General features: G+C 31.5%; 1 protein-coding gene and 1 long non-coding RNA gene across 3 annotated transcripts; both read right to left on the minus strand.

Annotated features, from left to right (window-relative positions):
• Positions 1 to 1226: 1226 nt before the first annotated feature.
• LOC105140086 (chaperone protein dnaJ 11, chloroplastic-like) lies at positions 1227 to 2098 on the minus strand. Its single transcript, XM_011046769.1, has one exon. The coding sequence runs from the start codon at positions 2027 to 2029 to the stop codon at positions 1502 to 1504; it is 528 nt and encodes a 175-aa protein (XP_011045071.1). The 5' UTR covers positions 2030 to 2098; the 3' UTR covers positions 1227 to 1501.
• A 7478-nt stretch (positions 2099 to 9576) lies between these two features.
• On the minus strand, positions 9577 to 11888 carry LOC105140087 (uncharacterized). 2 transcript variants are annotated; one of them, XR_845120.1, is made up of 3 exons: positions 11817 to 11856; positions 10658 to 11693; positions 9577 to 10308 (listed from the first exon to the last, which is right to left on the minus strand). It is a non-coding gene; the product is annotated as an uncharacterized LOC105140087 (long non-coding RNA). The 2 variants fall into 2 exon arrangements; XR_845121.1 differs by having other exon boundaries at positions 9578 to 10308; positions 10658 to 11661; positions 11817 to 11888.
• Between the last annotated feature and the right edge of the window lie 8645 nt (positions 11889 to 20533).

Raw genomic sequence — 20533 nt, forward strand, 5'->3', positions numbered from 1 at the left:
TGCCTTCCCTCAAGCATGCTAAAAAGAAGAAGAAAACCAAGAATAAGAAATCGGCTAGAAGGATCCATGTGCTTATATGGTGTGCATGTGGCGATCTGAAAAGCACAGAGCATTTGCCGGCTTAAATGGCATTAGATGAAGGTAATATGTTCTTTTTTTTTGTTTTAAAAGTATTTTTTAAAAATATATATTTTTTATTTTAAATTATTTTGATATAATGATGTTTAAAATATTTTAAAAAATATATAAAATATATTTTTGAATATAAAATACTTTGAACAACTGATATTATAATTTTAAACATAATCTAAGAATCTGTTATGCTTGTTGAACTTAACATTATATAACTATAATTGTAATTATTGTAAATAATAAAGTTTAAAATATTATTTTAAAAAAAAATAATTTCTATTGATAAAATATTATTTTTTTATTAAATTAAAATATTAAAATTAATTTTTTCTCTCATATTAAACAATTTTTATTTTTATAAACATAATGTATATGTTAATGTTCAATTTTACTTAAAAAAATAAAAATAACAACTTTTATTTTTATAAACATAACGTTAATATGTTAATATTTAATTTTATTTAAAAAAATAAAATATTTTTTAATATTTATATAGTGAACTCTAAGTATTAACAAACAAAAAATAGTGAGCTTTTTTAGCTCCTCAATTAACATCTCTTTGAGATTAATTCTCTTAAAATTTAGGCTACTTGTCACAAATGAACTCTTTAATTTTTTAAATTTATTTTTCTTACTACCTGTTGTATACTGTGCTAAATTTGATTTTCCACCCACTTTTCCTACCCACCTCTCTTTTTCTATCCAAACTTCCCAATAATTTTTTTAGAGATCGGAGTGTGTCCACTTTACAAGACATGGAGGATATATCCTGTTCATACATTTTGAAAATTGAAGCCAATTGTTTCTGAACTCCAAGAAGTTTCAGATTTTCTACACCTCTCTTCCAATCATTGAGCAAAATTCATCCATATGGCTTACAGCACATGAGACACTCCATCGGTACATAAGTTTGAAACTGAAACTCTGTTTCAGTTATATCAATCACTCCAGATGCTTCTCAAACCAACATGGATAAAACTAAATTGTCAATAAAAATAGAATCCAGGTTTCATTCCGTTTCCATTTGTAAATGAAGCATACTTCACGAATAAAATTCTAACTCCTTGAAATATATTCCAGTACAAGTATTATGATGACGAAAACAGAGGCCTTCAATTAGTACTGTTCCAACACATCCATGTCAAAATCATAGCATTAGCATAAGTGAGAATCAATAATTCCAGGCTGAAAAAATGCCGCCTTGGGACAATGATACAAGAGATTGAGGTCCAATCTTGACTATTTACAACAGGAAATAATCCCCAAAATGTGAGGAATTGGGGATCAATACTGTATCTTACTATTTCATCTAGCAATCTAAAGGGCTAAAATCGATCATGATCTATAATTTTACGGCCTCTTTTCGCATTTACCAGCACTGATCAGTTTCCCATCTCCGCCTTGTATAGCCAGAAAATCCAGCAGCTGCATAGCGTGTTGCCATGGTTGTTGCAGTAGCAGCGGACATTACAAACGGAGAGCTCATTTGCCTTCCTCGTCTGTAAAGGGAGCGATCATAATCAGCCCGTTTTTCAGGATCGGACAGAGTTTCGTAAGCTTCATGGACTCTTATGAACTCATAAGCGGTGTCTTCCCTTTGACAGTTAGCTGCAACATCAGGATGCAAAACTCTTGCTAGTCTTCGATAAGCAGTCTTGATCTCTGTACACGTAGCACCCATTTGAATCCCAAGAACTTCGTAGAGAGACGATGCTGATGTTGGTGTCGCAGTGCATGATGTGGGTCTCTCGGCAGTGGAAGCGCAGGCGGCGCGTACTCGAAAAGGGCGGAAGCTGACACGAGATGGTGACGTATGAGGCTGATTAGTGGAGGTTTTTGAGCCAGTGAAGGGGTATGTGGAGGAGCTAAGAGATGCAAGAGAAGATGTGGTGGCCATGGTTGTAGAGCAAACTGTTTTTACGATGCCTAGTTGCGCGTGGTTGACGGGAGGTGAAAGTTCGAGGAACGGGTGACTTCCTAATTTATAGATAGGTCAGGGGTTGGTTAACCATGGTTAGCTTGGTTGGTTAACGATTTACGGGCTTATCCATTTGGATATTTTTGGATCATTCGCATGCTGACTCAGAAAACCGTCGGCGTATAGGAGAATCTCGTATTCTACAGGCTAGCCAGAGCTGACACTGTACATTTGCAGTCCATGGTATCTGTCGCATCTGTCGGAAGCTTGTGAACCTGTCTCTGGAAACCTCTCCTCTTTCAGAACTTGTGGGGTAAATTTTTCAAAATCCCTGTTTTGAACTCAGTTATAATTTATCCTTTTTCTTTATTGGGAAATAATTTTTTAAAAATTTAAATTTTAAAAAAATAAATTATTTTTTAATATTTTATAGTATAATAGTCACGCACCAAACCAGAGCTAAGAATTCAATGCACCTTTTTGTGGAATGGAGGATCTGTCATGACATATCCAACCATACTAAAAAATACATCGTTGACCGCTTGAGACCTCTGCACATACTGCTTAAAAACATCAAAACAATTGATGCATGCCACACATTAATGTTTTTTTTTAATATTTTATATTTATCAATAGACTAAATTGTTTCTAAGCCAACATAAATATAAAAAAAAAATAAAGTGAAAATACAAAATAGTCTTTGTAGCTCATTAATTTTTTTAAATTTTTAAAGGCTCTGCCAGCATTTCATTGTACTGTTAAAAAAAAGGATGAAAATAATATTGGATGCTGGTTCATTATTTTTTTTTCCTCTTAAAAGGTAAAAGGTAATTAAGTAACCTCATATGATATTTCTAAATTTTTTATAAATTTTGAAAAGTATTTTTCGTCTAAATTTTTAAAAAATATATTTTTATATAAACCAAACCAAATTTTTTTTTAACTAAAAAGTATTTTTATTTAATTAACTTTTTAATAACAAAAATTTTTAAAAATCACTTTTTAAAAGAATAATCACAGCTTTTATTTTTATTGGTAGCTGTGAAGTTAATTGGATTTTCTGTAGCTGTGGTGGGTTTTTCTAATCATCAAGTGATAGATTTGAGATTTAAGGACAAATCAAAAGACTTTTTAACAAAACAATGGTCAAGAAAAGTTAAGGAGCTAAATTGCAGACTTTCAAAAGATGAAGGACTAAGTTATAATCTCTGTCAAAATACAAGGAATGGAGAATTATTGGCCCCACCTTGTTGGGGTTTCAAATTATAATCTTCCTGTAAATGTTAATTAATTCAAGATTCACCCCCCCCCAGAAAGTGTTGTTCCTTTCATTGAATACGCTGCTTATAGCAGCTCTTGCAGCCTTCAAGGTGTTCCTGGCTCATCGAGATATTTAAAGGTTGAATTTGCTCACATAAGCATGTTTCATAAGATATAGTTCACTTGGTATGCTTGGTTTTGATCATTTTATTTACTTTAATATTTTGATCTTACTTGGGAAACGGTTTGAAAGGCATGGCAATAAAAAATACTGGCAAATAACTTTGGCGTCAAGTAAGGGATACCTTGTCTGTACGTGTTCAGAGTCTACAGACTTTACTAGTAATTAGCAGTTTGATATTGTGGCCTGGATTCTTAGAAGTTAAAAGAGCTGGGCATAAATTTAAGCTTTGCTTCGGCATTGTTAGCTTTTGGATCTGTTGCTGGGTTATTAAATAAAGTTGCTGTGTTAGTAAATCAAGACAAATTTAATTTAAGCAGTTTGAATTTTTTTGTTGTTGTTTTTATTTTTTTATTTATTGACAGGCTGAAAAGCATATCTAGTGTTTTTTATGAATTGATAAAAAAAACATTTCAAAACTTAAATTCATATATTATTTATATAGGTGATGGAGAGAATAAATATCATCTAGGCTTAAATATTCATCAAATCTTATTTAAGCTTTATATTAAACTGATGTTGTCTAGAGATTAACTCTTATTTTTTTATTTGTTTTTTAAGATATATATTTATATAAAATTTCTCAAGATAAATATCTTGAGAAATATTCAAATTTTAATATATTTCACACAAGTATATAATAAATATCTTATAAATATTCTGGATATTTATAAAAATATTTATGTTATATGAAAAATCATGTAGACGCTGTTGGACACTCAGTCAAGTAATTAATATTACTGTATAATTTTTTTTATGTATTGCTATAAGAGAATATTTATTTATTTATTTTCATTATCAGGATTTTGTAGTTTTTTCTATAACAAGAAATTTTAATAGTTTTTTAAACAAGTAAGGAATTAAATGAATAACAAATAAATATTTTAGATTTGTTATTCTTTAAAAAATCTGACTTGTGTAAATTGTTATACGATGCTTGTACTTGAATTAAACCATCTAGCCTGTGGCCCTGGGAACTTATCTAGCTGACTCGGCGATGACAACATTGCAACGAGTTAACAGTACCGCTATTGTATACATTAAATGTCGCAGGTACGTACGTTCTCATGCAACCACTGTGCCCGGTAGAAACTATACAGACAGGACACTGACATCATCATACGACGAGAAATCAATTATTATGCAGTGTATCAAAAGAGATTAACTTCTTCTTTTTTACTATTTACTCTCTCACAATTTTATTTTTTTAATTCTCAATATATTCCTTAAAATTTTATTTTATGTGATTTAGCTTTTTTGAGTTAAAATTATCCTTTAATTGTATATTTTTTAAGAATAAAAATTAAATTAAAGATGAAGCATTAAAATAAAAAAAATATGGAAAATACTTTAAAGGGTGAATTGAACACCTCTTGTCTTGAGTTAGCTTCATTTTTTTCTTTATCCTTTGAAATATTAGGTTATCAATTTCTGTGATTTTTAAAAAATTTATTTTGATACAAAACTATATTTTTAGTCATCTTATGACTAAAAAAAAATCATTAGATTTTAATATATATAAAAAATTATTATTATTGATGATTTCATCTATCAAAATAGTTAATTTTTATATCAAATAGTTCTATTTAATTAGATGGGAGTTACAATTAAGTTTTTTTTAATTTAAAAACATATATGAAATTGAAAAAGATTTTTTGATTTCATGTTCATTTCCAGTTTTGGACTTTTTTCTTGTGATTCTAAAGACATATGTTGGTTTAGCAAATTTCATATGGTATTTTCTAGGTTTTTTTATAAAAACAATAAGTTGAAAATTAGTTTTTTTATATAAAAACAAAATCACGGTTTTCCTACCATACAATGGCCAAATTTAAAGCTTAAAAGATGATGATTTATCTGTTAATACGGATAATATATAGTTTTTTCAAATGATTTTGCCCATCCTATTAAACTTTAAAAAAAAAATAAAAGACTCATGCAAGGCCATATCTTCATGGGCCTTGCTACAACACTCGGCAACAAGTGTTCTAGTTCTTTTTTAAAAAAAATTAAATTTTTTAATGAATATCTTATTTTATATAATTTTTTTATGTGATTAAATTGTTTTCGCTTATTTAGTATTTTTTAGATTGTGATTGATTTTTTTATGATTGTATGTGTTTAATTTTAAAAAATGTTGATATGATTTATCTGTGAGTGTTTTTTTAACAATTTATATAAATTGATTTTTTTTATAAGATTTTTAATATTTGGGATATTGTAAAGTATTTATTTTATGTTATTTTATTCATACGAGTTGAAAAATTAACAAGGATTGGATTTTTTTCTCAAATTTGTAGTTCCATCTTGTTTTTCAGTTTTTTTTGTTGTTATCTTTTATTTTTATTATGTTATTACACTAATCAAGATCTAATTTGGTTATCAAATTTTTTTTTGCTTCTTTAAAAACATAAGCATCTCTTAAAAAAATTTCTTTCTGGTTAAAAAAAGTTGGAGCTTGGATATTTCATAAACATTATACAAATAATATCATTGAAACTTTTTATGAATATTATATAAATATATTTTTATAATATTAAAAAACATTTATTTTTTGCATTAAATTGTTGTTTTTTTCTTCTTCTTTATTTGTTATTGATATCTTATTTTATAATAATATTATTAAATTAATCAAGTTTACTAACCTCATTAGTATTCTAGAATCTTAGTTTTTTTTTGAAAAATATCTGTATTATTTTAAATTTTTTTTACTATAAAAAAAATTGCAAGCCCGCCTAGTGAAATGCTACAATCCATTTGGTCTGGATTATTTACTCAGGAAGGGTTGACTGGAGAGGCTAAAGGGATTATTATACATTGTAAAACTTTTATTAACATATAATGTAAATCAATACGCGTGATGCCACAATAAAGTCGTAGGTGAACTGTATAATACTTCTGGATATGCCTTGCAACAACGTCACTGTCATTACCTTTTCCCGTTAAAAAAGTCAAAAGATTTTGGAGCTAGCAAAACTTTGTTTTCTGGGTTTTTACTAGCAGACAATGAGGAGAAAAAAAGAAAAAAAAGAGGCCTTATGGGCACCTGAATATCGATAAGATAGAAGGCATGTGGGCCCAGTGGACAGTAGTTTTTATTTTTATGTTTGAAAATATTTTAATATTTTTTTTAGAATTTTTTGAAGTCATCATTAAAAATAAATTTTAAAAAATAAAAAAAATTATTTTAATATATTAAAAATAACCACAATCATAATAATATCAAGCTATCAACCGTAAAAATATGGCTCAGCCAGTGGCGTCCTTGTAACTCGTGATGCGTCTAATACAATGCATTTGCCAGCTTGAATGAGGCTGCAATCTCTTAGATGTATTCGGATAAATTTTACAATTAACATATAAAAATAGTGAATAAACATAATTTTAAAAGTCGCTATTCTGAAAATAATATTATAGTTTAAAAACACATGTAATGAACCACGACAATCAATTAATATCACGGTTCTCAACGCGTCATGTATTTTTTATTTTATTTTTTTATTGATAACTTGAGATGTCAAGTCAATTTATACTTATCATAATTAATTTTTAAATTCACTAAATATTTTACAAATCTAATAAATAAATAAAACACTGTGCAAACATAATAAATATACATACTAAAACTTGAATCCAGAATGCAGAGGCAGGATACCAGCCTCGGTGCCGTATTTTTTATTTTCTTGTTTCTACGACATGCGCCCCGCGCCCCTTCTATCTAAGGAGGAACTGGAAACAACTGATAAAGAAGAAACAAATGCAGATAATCTGGAGACCACCCAAGCTACTGTTGATGGTTCCAAGGCTGGGGATGCTGAGAAGCAGTCTTCAGAGGCAAGTTTATTTACTAATTCATAAATTATCGCGCTTCTAAGGTGTAATATTTTTTAATCGCGATTGACTAATTCATATTAAATTATCACGCTTCTCGAGTATAATATTTATTTAATCGTGAATGAAAACAGAGAAATTTAAGTATATATTGTGTTTTTAAAGCACAAGAAGGTAAACAAAATACACTATTTTATTAAAAATTTTAAATTACTATACTAATTTTTTTTTAAAAAATCCCCTGAATTCCAAGACTCCCACTTGGAAGGTTTAATCTTTTCAACCATGCGGTTGTCGACCAGTCAGGATTAAGCATGGATAAAGAAACCAGGTAGAAAATGTAACCTTCGCTTGATAGGTTGTGTTCGTGTCGAAAGCATGTCGAGGTTGTGTTTATAATTGTTATAAAAATTAGTTTGTATCTAAAAAAATATAATTTTTAAGAAATTATTTATAATATCAAAATAATAAAAAAGAAATAAAAAAACATAAAAAACACCACGCAAACAGACAGTTCCGAATTCTAGCGTGGGATCCGCCATTTTGCTTGGTCCTGAAAAAACAACAACCAATAACTGATCATATAATTTGTAATCAAATTGAAAACCGTAACTCAAAAAAATATTATGTGATTTCGTTTTTTTACAAAAAACAAAATAGAAAGAAAAAGAAATTGATGACGTTGGACTTGGTTGGCCTACAGTTCCGAGCATTGCCATAGGATACGACGGTTTGATGACTCATTGATTCTAGAACTTGTTTTGGATAAGAATAAAAAAAACCCCGTATTTTTTTTTTTTTTAATCTTATAAGGGTATCGAGTGCCCCAGGTCTTGAAATGTCACGTGCTCATATCACATGGTGAGAATGTCACAGAGGGGGTGTCCGTTGCTCTGCAGAGCATGGACGCGTGCCTGGCTCTCGGGCAACGGACGGTGGACCACCGCAATAAAAGATAACATGAAGATAAGTCGGCCATAAATGTACGCTTTACTTTTCTTAGCAAATTCATTGATGGCAGCAGCAACTTTATGCTGAAATTGCAGGCACACCCGCACCGCACGGCTTAGAAAATTTATCTTATTGATTTATAGTGTAGAATATACTAGAGATGATGGCTGTAAACGTGTTTTTATATTTTAAAAATATTTTTTAAAAAATTCAATTTTTTATTTGTTTTATATTAATATTTTTTATTATTTTTAACTAATTTTGATATGTTGATATTAAAAATAATTTAAAAAAAATAAAAAAAATATTATTTTAATATATTTATAAATAAAAAATATTTTCAAAAACAACTATGACCATATTTATAAATACTCTAAAAATATTATTAATCCATGTAAATTTTGAGTTAATTTAATAAACAAACTATAAATTTTTAATTTGATCTATACAATATATCCTGACTTGGATATATATAATAAAAAACAAACTTGATTCTATAATGAAATAATTTAAAAAATAGGTTTCATATAAGTTTAGAATTTAGATTTTGAACGGTTAAAAGAATTGAACATCATTTTTTCTTTTTCTTTTTTAATTTTCAATCCAAATTATTTTTTAGCTAAGAGATTAGGACCTGAGTAAAGAGCCCACTAGATAAATAGGAAACTGGCTAGCCCAGGCAGGACTCTACATTGGATCCAACTTTCTGATCAGGATTAGCAGAAGCAAGGCAATCTCTATTATGTCCACGTGTTGCCCCAGAGAGGACATGGTGGAAAAGGCCCATTTACAGTTTTGAAGCCCAGGAAAACTCCATCAATTCATCCAGTTACTGAGCTATGTCTAATATCGATTTAATCACTATCATGTCCACGAATTGACAGAGAAAAAAGACTCGTACCTAGATTATAGCTATGATAAATTAATAGCCTTGATTAAAAAATATTTTCATTATTTTAAAATTGAAATAATATATTAATTAATTTTCATGATCCTAAAAGTATTGATTTACATAGACTCTTTAGCTTAATTAATATTGTTCTGAATTTTTGTTTTTTTCCCTCTTTAACCTATTGTTAAATAGGTGTGTTCAACCAAGCTTGGATATTTATTTTTTGTAGATAGCAAACACGTATAGATATTTATTTTTTGTAGATAGCAAACACATATATAGACATATATTAAAAAAATGGAATTTGAAACTGAGGTAAATGTTTTAATCTTTGAAGACAATAAACACCAATTTTAGATATAAATAATTCCAATAAAAAAAATGACTTGCTGCCCCACCATCTCTACCTCTTAATAAGCATAATTTAAATACATCAAAAACTTGTGCTCAACCGGTTATGTGAAAGACATGTCATTTGCTATAATGGAAAACCCAGCAAGGCCAAAAGGGTCTCGACTCAATCACCATCCAGATCTGCGAGTGGGCCTTTATTATCCCACATCGACAAGATAGAAAGGGAGGGTCTCAGACCTTGCTATAAAATAGAGAAAACAACCCCCTACCAATCATGATCCTTCAGGGTTTAACGGGATATGATGAGTGGTCAGTGCTCGCATATAAACATGCGAGAAGGGTGTCCAGCTCACTCCCTGGTTACGACAACCGGGCACTCCCATCTTCACCTATCTGATCCCTAACTGAAGGCATCTCACAAAATCTTCAATACATTATAAAATTTAGCCTCGGAAATTTTTTGATTTAAGTTGGGTTAAAGCTTTATATGGTGTCAGGTATGGTTTACATTGTTAGTTCTAAAATAAACAAAGCTTGAAAGATATGAAAAAGTCGATGTTTTTCTCGAGATTACGTTGCACTGCTCCGGCTCTGGACTAAAGTTTTTGCTTTTCTTCCTTCCCTGGGCGTGTTCTATTCGAGGTCTAGCTCACTGGGCCGGGCTAGCTGAACTTTGGCCGAGTTTCAGATCCTTGAACTCGAATACCAAACTCGACTAGGTGCACAATTATGAAGCAATTAATGGCCCAAAATACTGAAGGGGAGTGACAACAACATGCTTCCTAGTTCCTGTCAACAAAAAGATCAAAACAATAAATTCTATTTTACTTTCTTTTTTCTTTTTGGAGAATGATCCCATGTAACTTAGATTACAAGCAGTATAAAGTTCGATTTGTGACAGATTACTTGGCTTCTATTGGATTTACTAGTTAAGGTGCTGTTTGAAATTGGGTTAGAAATAATATTTTATAAAGTTTTTATTTTTTTTGAATTGTTATATTAATTTTATATATTTCTAAATAAAAAATAATTTAAAATAAAAAAATAACCGTTACAATATTTACAAACAAGTGAAACTTTTAAAAGTGAAAGTCTTTTCAAATTAAGAAAAAGAGAAGGAAAGGAAAAGAAGCAGCACATGATAGGATGAGAAGCCGCTTGTAGTTTCCACGAAAGGTGCCTCTGCGGCGGCTAATATTTTGTTTCATTTCTTCATGCCCTAGCTTTTTGCAAATTCCTTTTGAGTTCAAAGAATGCAGTCCTAAATTTACATCCCATAAATGATTATTCCTCCTCCTTCCCTCTTAGACACGGAGCCATCCTGGCTTTCTAGGAAATGCTTATGTTAGACTCGGTTCTGAAAACACTGAGAAATATCCCAGCTCACACGCCTACGGAAAAAATTCAAAAAAGGAAATGAAAATTGTAAGCATTATAACAAAATTCAACAAGAAAATGAAAGGAATTATACAAAATTCCCTTAAATGATAAAATTCCTCCCCTGTTTGATGCAGGGAAAGGAAACCGAGATGACACTGTGATCTTTACCGTACCTGATCTTCTCCGATAACAAGATAATACCTGATTACAGAAAAAGGAAACCAAGGTGAAATCATAACCATTCCTTTCAACAAATTCTTGCGTTCCCTGTAAAACCATGCATTTCTACATCTCAGATGACATGATGGGATTTGCAAGGGACAAAAACGCATAGAAGAGGGACAGTAGGAAGTAATAGAAGATTTTGAAGGAATAAGATAAAGAATCAGTCAAACTAAAAGTGGTTTCAACTAATCTAATCTCCTAGCAGAGAGCTGCAAACCAACTTTGGCTTGAAGTCATGTTCCAAACCATGTAGATGTTGGTTGGCTGGCAGGACTTTGCTAGGAGATCAAGCCAGTTTCCTTGGTGGTTCGGTCTTCCTCGTAACTTGTTGGTTTGTGTTTAACACGCAGTCCATCAGGGCAATGGTTCAAGGCTAGTTAGAGAGAAGGTAATTACCACAGCTTCCTCTCTTAGTTTTTCTCACTGCCTTTCCCATCTCTCCAAAATCTTCTCTTGCCTTCTCTTTATCCTCTACTATGGATTTTTGTCCCTGCTAATCTCACCCATCCATTATTCATAGACGACTGTTCTTCCTCTCTGTTTGCAACGATAATTCCGAAATCAGATGTCTGTAATCTCAAATAAAGAACGTAAAATAAACTACATCAGAATTCACAGGGAACAACGAATTGCAATACAAAAAACCTGTCTATAACCCATTAATCATGTAATGAAACTTAAGTAATATGTACCTGACTCTTTCTTCCTTCAATCCATGGAATTCACGTTCCTCTTCGCATATGTTAAACTTGAGTATAATGCTGTATTTTATAAGAGAAATTACAGCAGAGGAGTTTCGGTTAGGGCAGCGTTTCCTCAGGCCTCGAGCACGGTTTCCTGGAAATTGCATCGTAATCACGTCTATTCCCACCACTTCACGCATAACTTGTAGGAAAATGAAAGGAAAATGTTGTGGTGTAAAGCGAAAATTAGGTATTTTCTCTCTCAAAAAGAGTAATTAGAAGGGTATAATATAACTAATTACAATTTATACATTAAAAAAATTACAAGAAAAAATATTAGTTATAATATAATTTATGATATACCGAATCTGCTCTCCCGATAATTTTCTCTCAAACCATGTTGAAATTAATTTTAAAGTCAAAAGTAGTTTTTAGTTCTTCTAGGTATTTTGTAGGATCATGTAAATATTAAATTAAGATGTGTTTATTTTTTAAGTTTATTGAATTATCTTGTAATAGTGTGTGTGTGTGTGTATTCAAGTATTGTATAGGTCCAGTAAAATAAAACTTTCCTTACTTACTCTTCTCCCCTAGTTATTTTCCAACAAACCAAACTTGAAAAGAAATGGCAATGTCGTTGATTCAAAATCTGCAAACTCAGAAACCACTAGGAAATTGCAGGAATCAAGTAAACTGTAGATCAGCCATTCTCGCACGTGAAAATCAAGGGTGAAGCACATTTTGATCCTATAAGTCTCCAAACTGTTCTACCGCAGTTGCAATTATTGAAGAAAAAAATTATCAACAACAGCTTTAATGTGTTTACTTAGTTTACTTTGATGTGCCCCCGCGTACACTATACATCATTCAAGTTTTAATATAAATATAATTCATTTATTATTTGTGTTGCCACATGATAGATGGTTTTTCAACTCAATTATATATTTAAGTTGAGTATGCGAATCAAAACTAAAATTCTTTATAAGTAAACAATGCAGAGCTTACAATTTCTGGACTTTTTCTATAAAAATGGTCGCATGTTTGTAGTTTTTGGATGGGAAGGAGAGATAAAAATAAGATGAAGTCAGAGAGAGAGAGCGAGAGAGGGAGGGAGATTAAGCTAATATATTAGCAGCTTTGGAACAAATCAAAAAATTAACATAGGATTGGTTTATTTTCAATTATTAAGCATAATATGTTATCATATATGCTTCTTTTGGAAGACGAAAACTGAAAAGCAATATATATATATAAAACACGAAAGATTTTACTCGAATCTTACTTTATTGCCATACAACCTGTCATCCTCCTCTCAAGCTGCTTCATTTTTTCTTCTCTTAATAACAAATACATCTGCCCTAATTCACACCTATTTTTAGGCCGATTTTTTATATTAAAAAGTAGAATTGGTAACGAAAAAACACACTGATTTTAAATTCGATATATTCCCAATAAAAGTTTTTTCCTACACGCATAGAAAGGTTTTGAACCATAACAATATTTATATATGAAATGTTATCATACACTGATAAATATTTCCTTCAAAATTCAGTTTAGAAACAGATTAAAAAGTTGATATGGCCTCAATAATGATGGGTGAGAAAATGATGGGGAAACAATAATTAGTGAGGATATATTGACGAATGGAAAGACTACGTAACAACCCACTTTAATTATATAAGCCTTTGCATCAAGGTTTATCATATACTTATATATTGGTCTAAAAAAACAAAAACAAATCAAGTAATATTAAAAAAAAAATTCTCTTAATTTTTGCCGGTTTAAAAAATATATTTTTAGTCATACTTTAAAAAATAATAGATTTAAAAATACATATTTGGTTAAAATTGATATAAAATAGATTTTTTATGCAAAATAAAAAAAATATATCATCTTGAATGAAAAATTTAATATTTTAATTCATATTTAAAACATAAAATACAAGAATTATTTAGTTAAACAAATATCTTTTTATCCATGATCAAAGTAAAAAACATAAGTTAACATAATATCCAATACCAAACGTAGGCGATGCTTTTCCACTATCCAATCGGACGCTCCCTTCTTGCCCCTTCCATATTGTTTTTGCAAATTCTTTCCACCTAACAAAGAACCCCTCCCCTTTTTGAGACGGAGCAAATTATAAACATCTTTAAAAAAGAAAACAAGAACATACCTTATTTCAGTACTGAATTGCACCATGGTCTTATCAGAGCAAATTAACAATATGGGCGTGACTCGCGAGGGACAAAAATGCATAAGGGAAAAACAAAGGTAGTATATATCGATCTTTCTCTTCCCCTTTCATGCCCTTTTACACATCTCTCTTATGCGATTTTTGCCCCTCGCTGATCCCATCCATGAATAGGGCACAAGCACTGAGACCAAGGAGCTTGCACACCAGCAGTAGATCCTCCTCGTTGCATGTCGAACTAGAAGGAGACGTTCCTTTAATAGAAGGAATTCGGTGGCCCACAGGAATATCCTCGTAGATTCAACATGAGCCCCATTAAAAGGCCGTCAGTTGTGTTTTCCATGAAAGTTCTTCGACATTACTCTCCAGCCCTTTGATGCAATACCAACCACAGTTGGTGAATTACTTCTTTTTTTTGTTTTTTCCATACGTTGAAAGAAAAGAGTAAGAATTAGGGTTTTAATAATCATTTTCTCCCAGTCTCAGGGCTGAGATGAATTTTCTCGCGAACTAACGGAGACAGACACGGGAGCCACGCGGTTAGAATTTAGACAATGGTATTTTATTGCTTTTTCCCTGGCAACCGAGTGCAATTTTTATTTTTTATTTTTTATTTTTATAAAATTGTCACCTTAATAACTAAAAAACTAGAAAACCCCCCAACCTAACGTGTACCCGGTAAACAATGCAACATGTTAGTTTTGGTTTTTTTATTGAAAAAAATAAAGTCCACATGCTATTGATTAATACCACCTAATGTAGAGTTCATTTTTTAAAATTATTTCTATGATTTTTGTCACATATTAACTGAGTTATTCTCAGAACGGAAAAGAGAAAATTCAACAGAATTCCAAAATAAAAATGACCATACAATTACGATAAAACAGGAAATAAAAGAAAAGAAAATATAAAATCCACCTCCAGCAAGTCCGCTGATCACTCTTACCTTTTCCCTTCCTTGTTACATTTTAAAAAATGAAACCACAGGGAAATTACTGGAATTAAAAGTAAAGGAAATTACTGGAATTAAAAGTCAAGGAGACATCGCCAATGTGGCACGAAAAAAATCTTCTCTATACTAAACAAATATTCATTTTTGTTACGTTTAATTTTTTTTTATCTAACTTGCAACTAAGCACAGGAGTATAAACTACTCAAACCAAAAACACAATTTGGTCCTATAGTTCTCCAAAAGTATAATGGAGATGTTATTGTTTTAAAAAATATCAATATCAACTTTAAATGTTCATTTCACATGATTAATTTGCATATCGTGCTATTAATTAGAAAAAATACAGAAAAATAAAGAAATGAGTGATTTTATTAATATCCTTATTTAGCTATTTTACTTCGAATGTACTGATATTGATGCTCTTCCGGTGCCGTGTTTGTTGGAAGCATAAAAACTAACAGGTAGTTGGTTGAAGTAAAATCACTTGTAAGAGGAGCTGAAGGTTCCTAGAAACTACTAATTCTATAGAAGTATAATTTCAACGGTATTTATGTTTTCATCACCTGTGGAGCGTACGTTGACGGCTTCAAGTCTCTTGAAAAAGAGAAGACTAAATCACCTCAAATCCTTTTAATTAATTTATTTATTATCAAATTAAGATAAACTCTTGGTTTTTTAAAATCCTAACTTAATTGTTTTAGATTTTTTTAATGAAAAATATATCATTTTGTCAATATTATAATCGCCATGAAACACGAAATTTGCAAAATCAAAATTAATTAATGTCTTGGAAAAATAATAAGAAAAAACTAAAACTAGTTTATTTACGGCAAGGAAAATTGATATTGAGAAATAAATAAATAAAAAAAAGTTAAGGACATCTCGAGGGAGGGCTTTCTTCCATAATATTCGGAGCTTAATTTTCCGAACAAGTTGCAAGCAATCTTGTTTTGGAACAAGTTGATATATTGCAGTCGTTAAATAAAAGCAATCTGTCTCCAAATCTATGAAGTTGAAAAAATCCTGTACTTTCTAAATAAGAAACAAACCCTACACAATTTCTTTTTCCCTCTCTAGGTTCCTTCAAATCCACAAATCCCACGTAAACCCACCACGACGTTACTGATTTGATGTGGGCAACCGCAGCTGTCGTGGCGGTGCTTATTTCCCGTCCTTTTCTTTTCTTCCATCTGCTCCTCTAACAGTGACGATTTTCGATGGGTTTTAACGGGGATCATGGCGATGTGGCTCTCGTGCTGCATTTTACATATCCTCTTGACCCGCGCATGTAACAAGTGAAACCACTACATCGGAAACTACAAGGATCAAGTAAACTGTAGATAAGCGAATCTCCAACGTAAAAATCAAGGGTAAAGTACATTTTGATCCAGTAATTTTCCAACAGTTCTACCCAGCAGCTATTGTTTTATATAACAGATGTGAATATCAGCTTTATTTTGTTCAGTTTACTTTGGTGTGCCCACATGTACACTATTAATTATTTTAAAATAATCAAGTTATTTTTTTTATTCCAGCAAATACCCTCATGTTTTACTGCAAATATAATTTATTTATTTGTTTTTCGTATTGCAGCATGATAGATGGATTTTTCAGCTCAATAATATATGTAAATTGAGCCTGCGAATCAAAAATAAAATACCTTGTTTTTTTTCGTGTATCTGTAGTTTTTGGAAGGAAAAGAAAGATAAAAAATAATGTGAAGATTGAAAGAGAGGGAGATTAAGCATAGGATTATATTGGTTTCCTTTTAGCAGCTTTGGAACAAATCAAAAAACATAGGAATATTGTTGTTGAGGTTTTTTCTTCAAAGAAGAATATTGTCATGGAACATTTGGAAACCGTGCAAATATTACCATATATATATATATATATATTTATATATATGCTTTTGTAAGAAAACATTTCCAGTCCTGCATAGGTTATTGCGGTGTATATATAGATATAAAACACTAAATATTTTACACGATTTTTACTTCACTGCCATATATACAATTTTTCCTCTCTTTTAAGCTGCTTCAACTTTTCCTTATTTTATTAACTCACGCATGTTTTCGTTGCAGGTCTATTTTCTATAAAAAAAGTAGAACCGGGAACACGACTATCATTATGCTATTTAGTGCGATCAAACCCCCTTTTGAGTCTATTTGAGGCTTGCTCCGTTTTATTGGCTCATAAAATGCTATCACATGTATACATGTAGATATTCCGTGCAAAACTTTGGTTCAAACAGAGACTAAAAAGTGGCTGCAGCCTCAAGATATAATGATAAATGGGTGAGAAAATGATGAGGAAAAGAATTAAACCTTTGCAGCAAGGTTTCTCCAAAACTCTTCCTTTTATTATAATCGTATAAATAAGATAGTTCGTAAGAAATACTGGTATAAGAAAAAAAGAAAAGAAATTAATAAGAAGAAAAACTAATTGCTTCTATCTCGTCTAAGTTGTGCAACGACCTCATCTTCCCTGGACTTACTGTTCATCTCCAGTCCCACAGGCTTCCTTCTTGTCCCCCGAGAAAAAACACCCCCTTCCATATTGTTTCTGCAAGTTTTATCCCCCTAGCAAAGCATATCTGCCCTGTTTGATAGAGATCAAATCATAAACATCTTTCAAAAAGAAGAAAAGAACATACCTCATGAACAAGACGATGCAGTCTAGAGCGGAAGATTGTGATGTGAATTGGGTCAAAGAATCATATATGCATACCATGGCCTTATCAGGGCAAATTAACACGGGTGAGGCCGGCGAGAGACAAAAACGCATAAGAGAAAAAGAAGGGTGGCAGATAATAGTGATCTTTCTCCTGCCTCCCTCTGTACCCCTCTTATGCCATTTTTGTCCCCCGCCGATCCCATCCATCAATAGCGCACAATAACTGACACCAAACAGCATGTTCTTGTCTTCTTTCCACCTAACAAAGAACCCCTCCCCCTTTTGAGATGAGAAGGAGCAAATCATAACATCTTTAAAAAAGAAAACAAGAACATAGCTCATTTCAGTGAAATGCACCATGGCCTTATCATAGCAAATTAACAGCATGGGCGTGACTCGCGAGGGACAAAAATGCATAAGAGAAAACGAAGGGTAGTAGATATCGATCTTTCTCTTCCCCTTCCATGCCCTTGTACATCTCTCTTATGCGATTTTTGCCCCTCGCTGATCCCATCCATGAATAGGGCACAAGCACTGAGACCAAGGAGCTTGCACACCAGCAGTAGATCCTCCTCCTCGTTGCATGTCGAACTAGAAGGAGACGTTCCTTTAATAGAAGGAATTCGGTGGCCCACAGGAATATCTTTGTAGATTCAATATAAGCCCCATCCGCGTTTTCTTAGAAAAAAGGCCGTCAGTTGTGTTTTCCATGAAAGTTCTTCGACATGACTCTCCAGCCCTTTGATGCAATACCAACCACAGTTGCTGAATTACTTCTTTTCATTTTTTTTTCTATACGTTGAAGGAAAAGAGTAAGAATTCGGATTTTAATAATCATTTCCTCCCAGTCGCAGGGCTAAGATGAATTTCCTCGCAAACTAATCGAGACAGACACGGGAGCCACGCTTGTAGAATTTAGACAATGGTATTCTATTGCTTTCTCCCTGGTAACCGTGTGCAATTTTTATTGTTTAATTTTATAAAATTGTCACCTTAATAACTAAAAAACTAGAAAACCCCCAACCTAACGTGTACCTGGTAAAGAATGCAATATTTTAGTTTTTGTTTATTTATTGGGAAAAATAAAGTCCACATGCTATTGATTAATACCACCTAATGTAGGGTTTATTTTTTTAAAATTATTTCTATGATATTTGTCACATATTTGGAGTTTTTGGAGGGAAAGATATATAAAAAGAAAGAGTGAGGATAAAGTCGGAGAGAGAGAGATTATGTAAGCAAGTTAGTTATAATTAATTAGCATCATTTTGAGGACTGTAATTTAAATCATACTACGTTGCTCCTCGTGAATATCGAAATTGAGCATGACGGTGCTTGCAAAGGAATTTCGCCCAGCGGGAGGCGCAGGAACCCACCATTAATAAAGTATTTGTGTCACCATCGTATCCAAGCCTTGACTAGAATTAAATTGCCATCAACCCAAAGTAAACTAACCACTCTATAAGCGACTAATAACTTTAATTTCTTCATTTTTGTTAAATCTTATAGTGAGTCTGTCTTTAGAATTATTATAAATATAATTCAAGATAATGATAATAATGTATATTATTATAATTGATTGTATTTGATAAATTTAAATTTACAGAGTTCATTAAATACTTAAAACTCGGTAATATATTCCACTAAACTCAACTTGAAAAAATAAATCTATCTTTCATAGACGGTCTAAAAGAAAAGCCTAATTATCGTAAACTTACCATCCACTAATTATTTTGATCAGTAAAAATTAATTAAATTATCAAAATTAATAATTTAATTGATTATCTAAAATATAAGTCTCAATTACTTAAATTTTTAAAACATTATTATTATTATTATTATTATTATCATGTTAACTATTTTAAAAACATTCAATGTAAAAAAACTGATAATTTTTACCAAATAAGATTATTAAAAGAAAGAAAAACTTAAAAAAGTGTAATTCTAAGAAAATAAAGATTTTCCACTATTGGCCATTTTCTAATTGGCTATCATGATATTAATAATCATTAAAAAAAAAGATTCCAATATCCCCACACTAAAGAGTCCTGATGATAACCTCGTAATTTAATTAGCATTTACATCCTGCTGGTATCTAAAAGAGTCATGAAATAGCAAGTCCGTGCACTCAACAAATTCTTTATAAACTGTGCATTTGAAAAATGAAAGCACTAAAATGTAATTCCTTGTAGACATTGCCGATGTGGGACGTAAAAATCAAATGTAAAGGACTCTTTAGCCCTATAGTTCCCACTAATCATACTGCAGATCTTGTCGTTTAAAATATCTCAATATCAAATTTAATTGTTCATTTTAACTAATTAATTTGCGTATCTTGCTATTAATTAGCAACAAAAGCTGACGAAGGGCTCACTTTTCTAGTTTTTGTTAATATCCTTTAGCAATTTAACTTTTAATTTTGAAGAGTTAAAACAGTAACAAAAATCAAAACGAATGCTCCTTGAAACGTATGCAAAACTATTAAGAGATACTGATGCATTTCAGCTGCAGTGTTTGGTGGCAGCATACCGTCGAGCCGGCTTCTATTAATGGCTTAAAATTCCTTCTAACAGCAACAGGCAGTTGGTTGATGCCGAGTGTTGGGAATTTAGACTGGTGATGTTCTGATACTTGCTCATAGGAGAGCCAAGCACACTGACACAATATTTAACGTGGTTCGGCAAAATCGCCTACATCCACGGGAGAAGTCAATATATTTAGAGATAGAGAAAGAATACAAAACAAATACATGGAGGAGGAGGATTACACCCTCTCATACTCAACTCTCAACTCTCTTTGCTGCACTTGCAGCTGCTGCAATGGCAGCAAGGCTGCTGCCATTGCAGCTCTCTCTTCCTCTCTACTCTTTACATTTTTATAATTCTCTTCACTCTCATTTTGCTCTCT

Source organism: Populus euphratica, unplaced genomic scaffold (genome assembly GCF_000495115.2).
Source record: "Populus euphratica unplaced genomic scaffold, PopEup_1.0 scaffold98.1, whole genome shotgun sequence".
NCBI lineage: Eukaryota > Viridiplantae > Streptophyta > Magnoliopsida > Malpighiales > Salicaceae > Populus > Populus euphratica.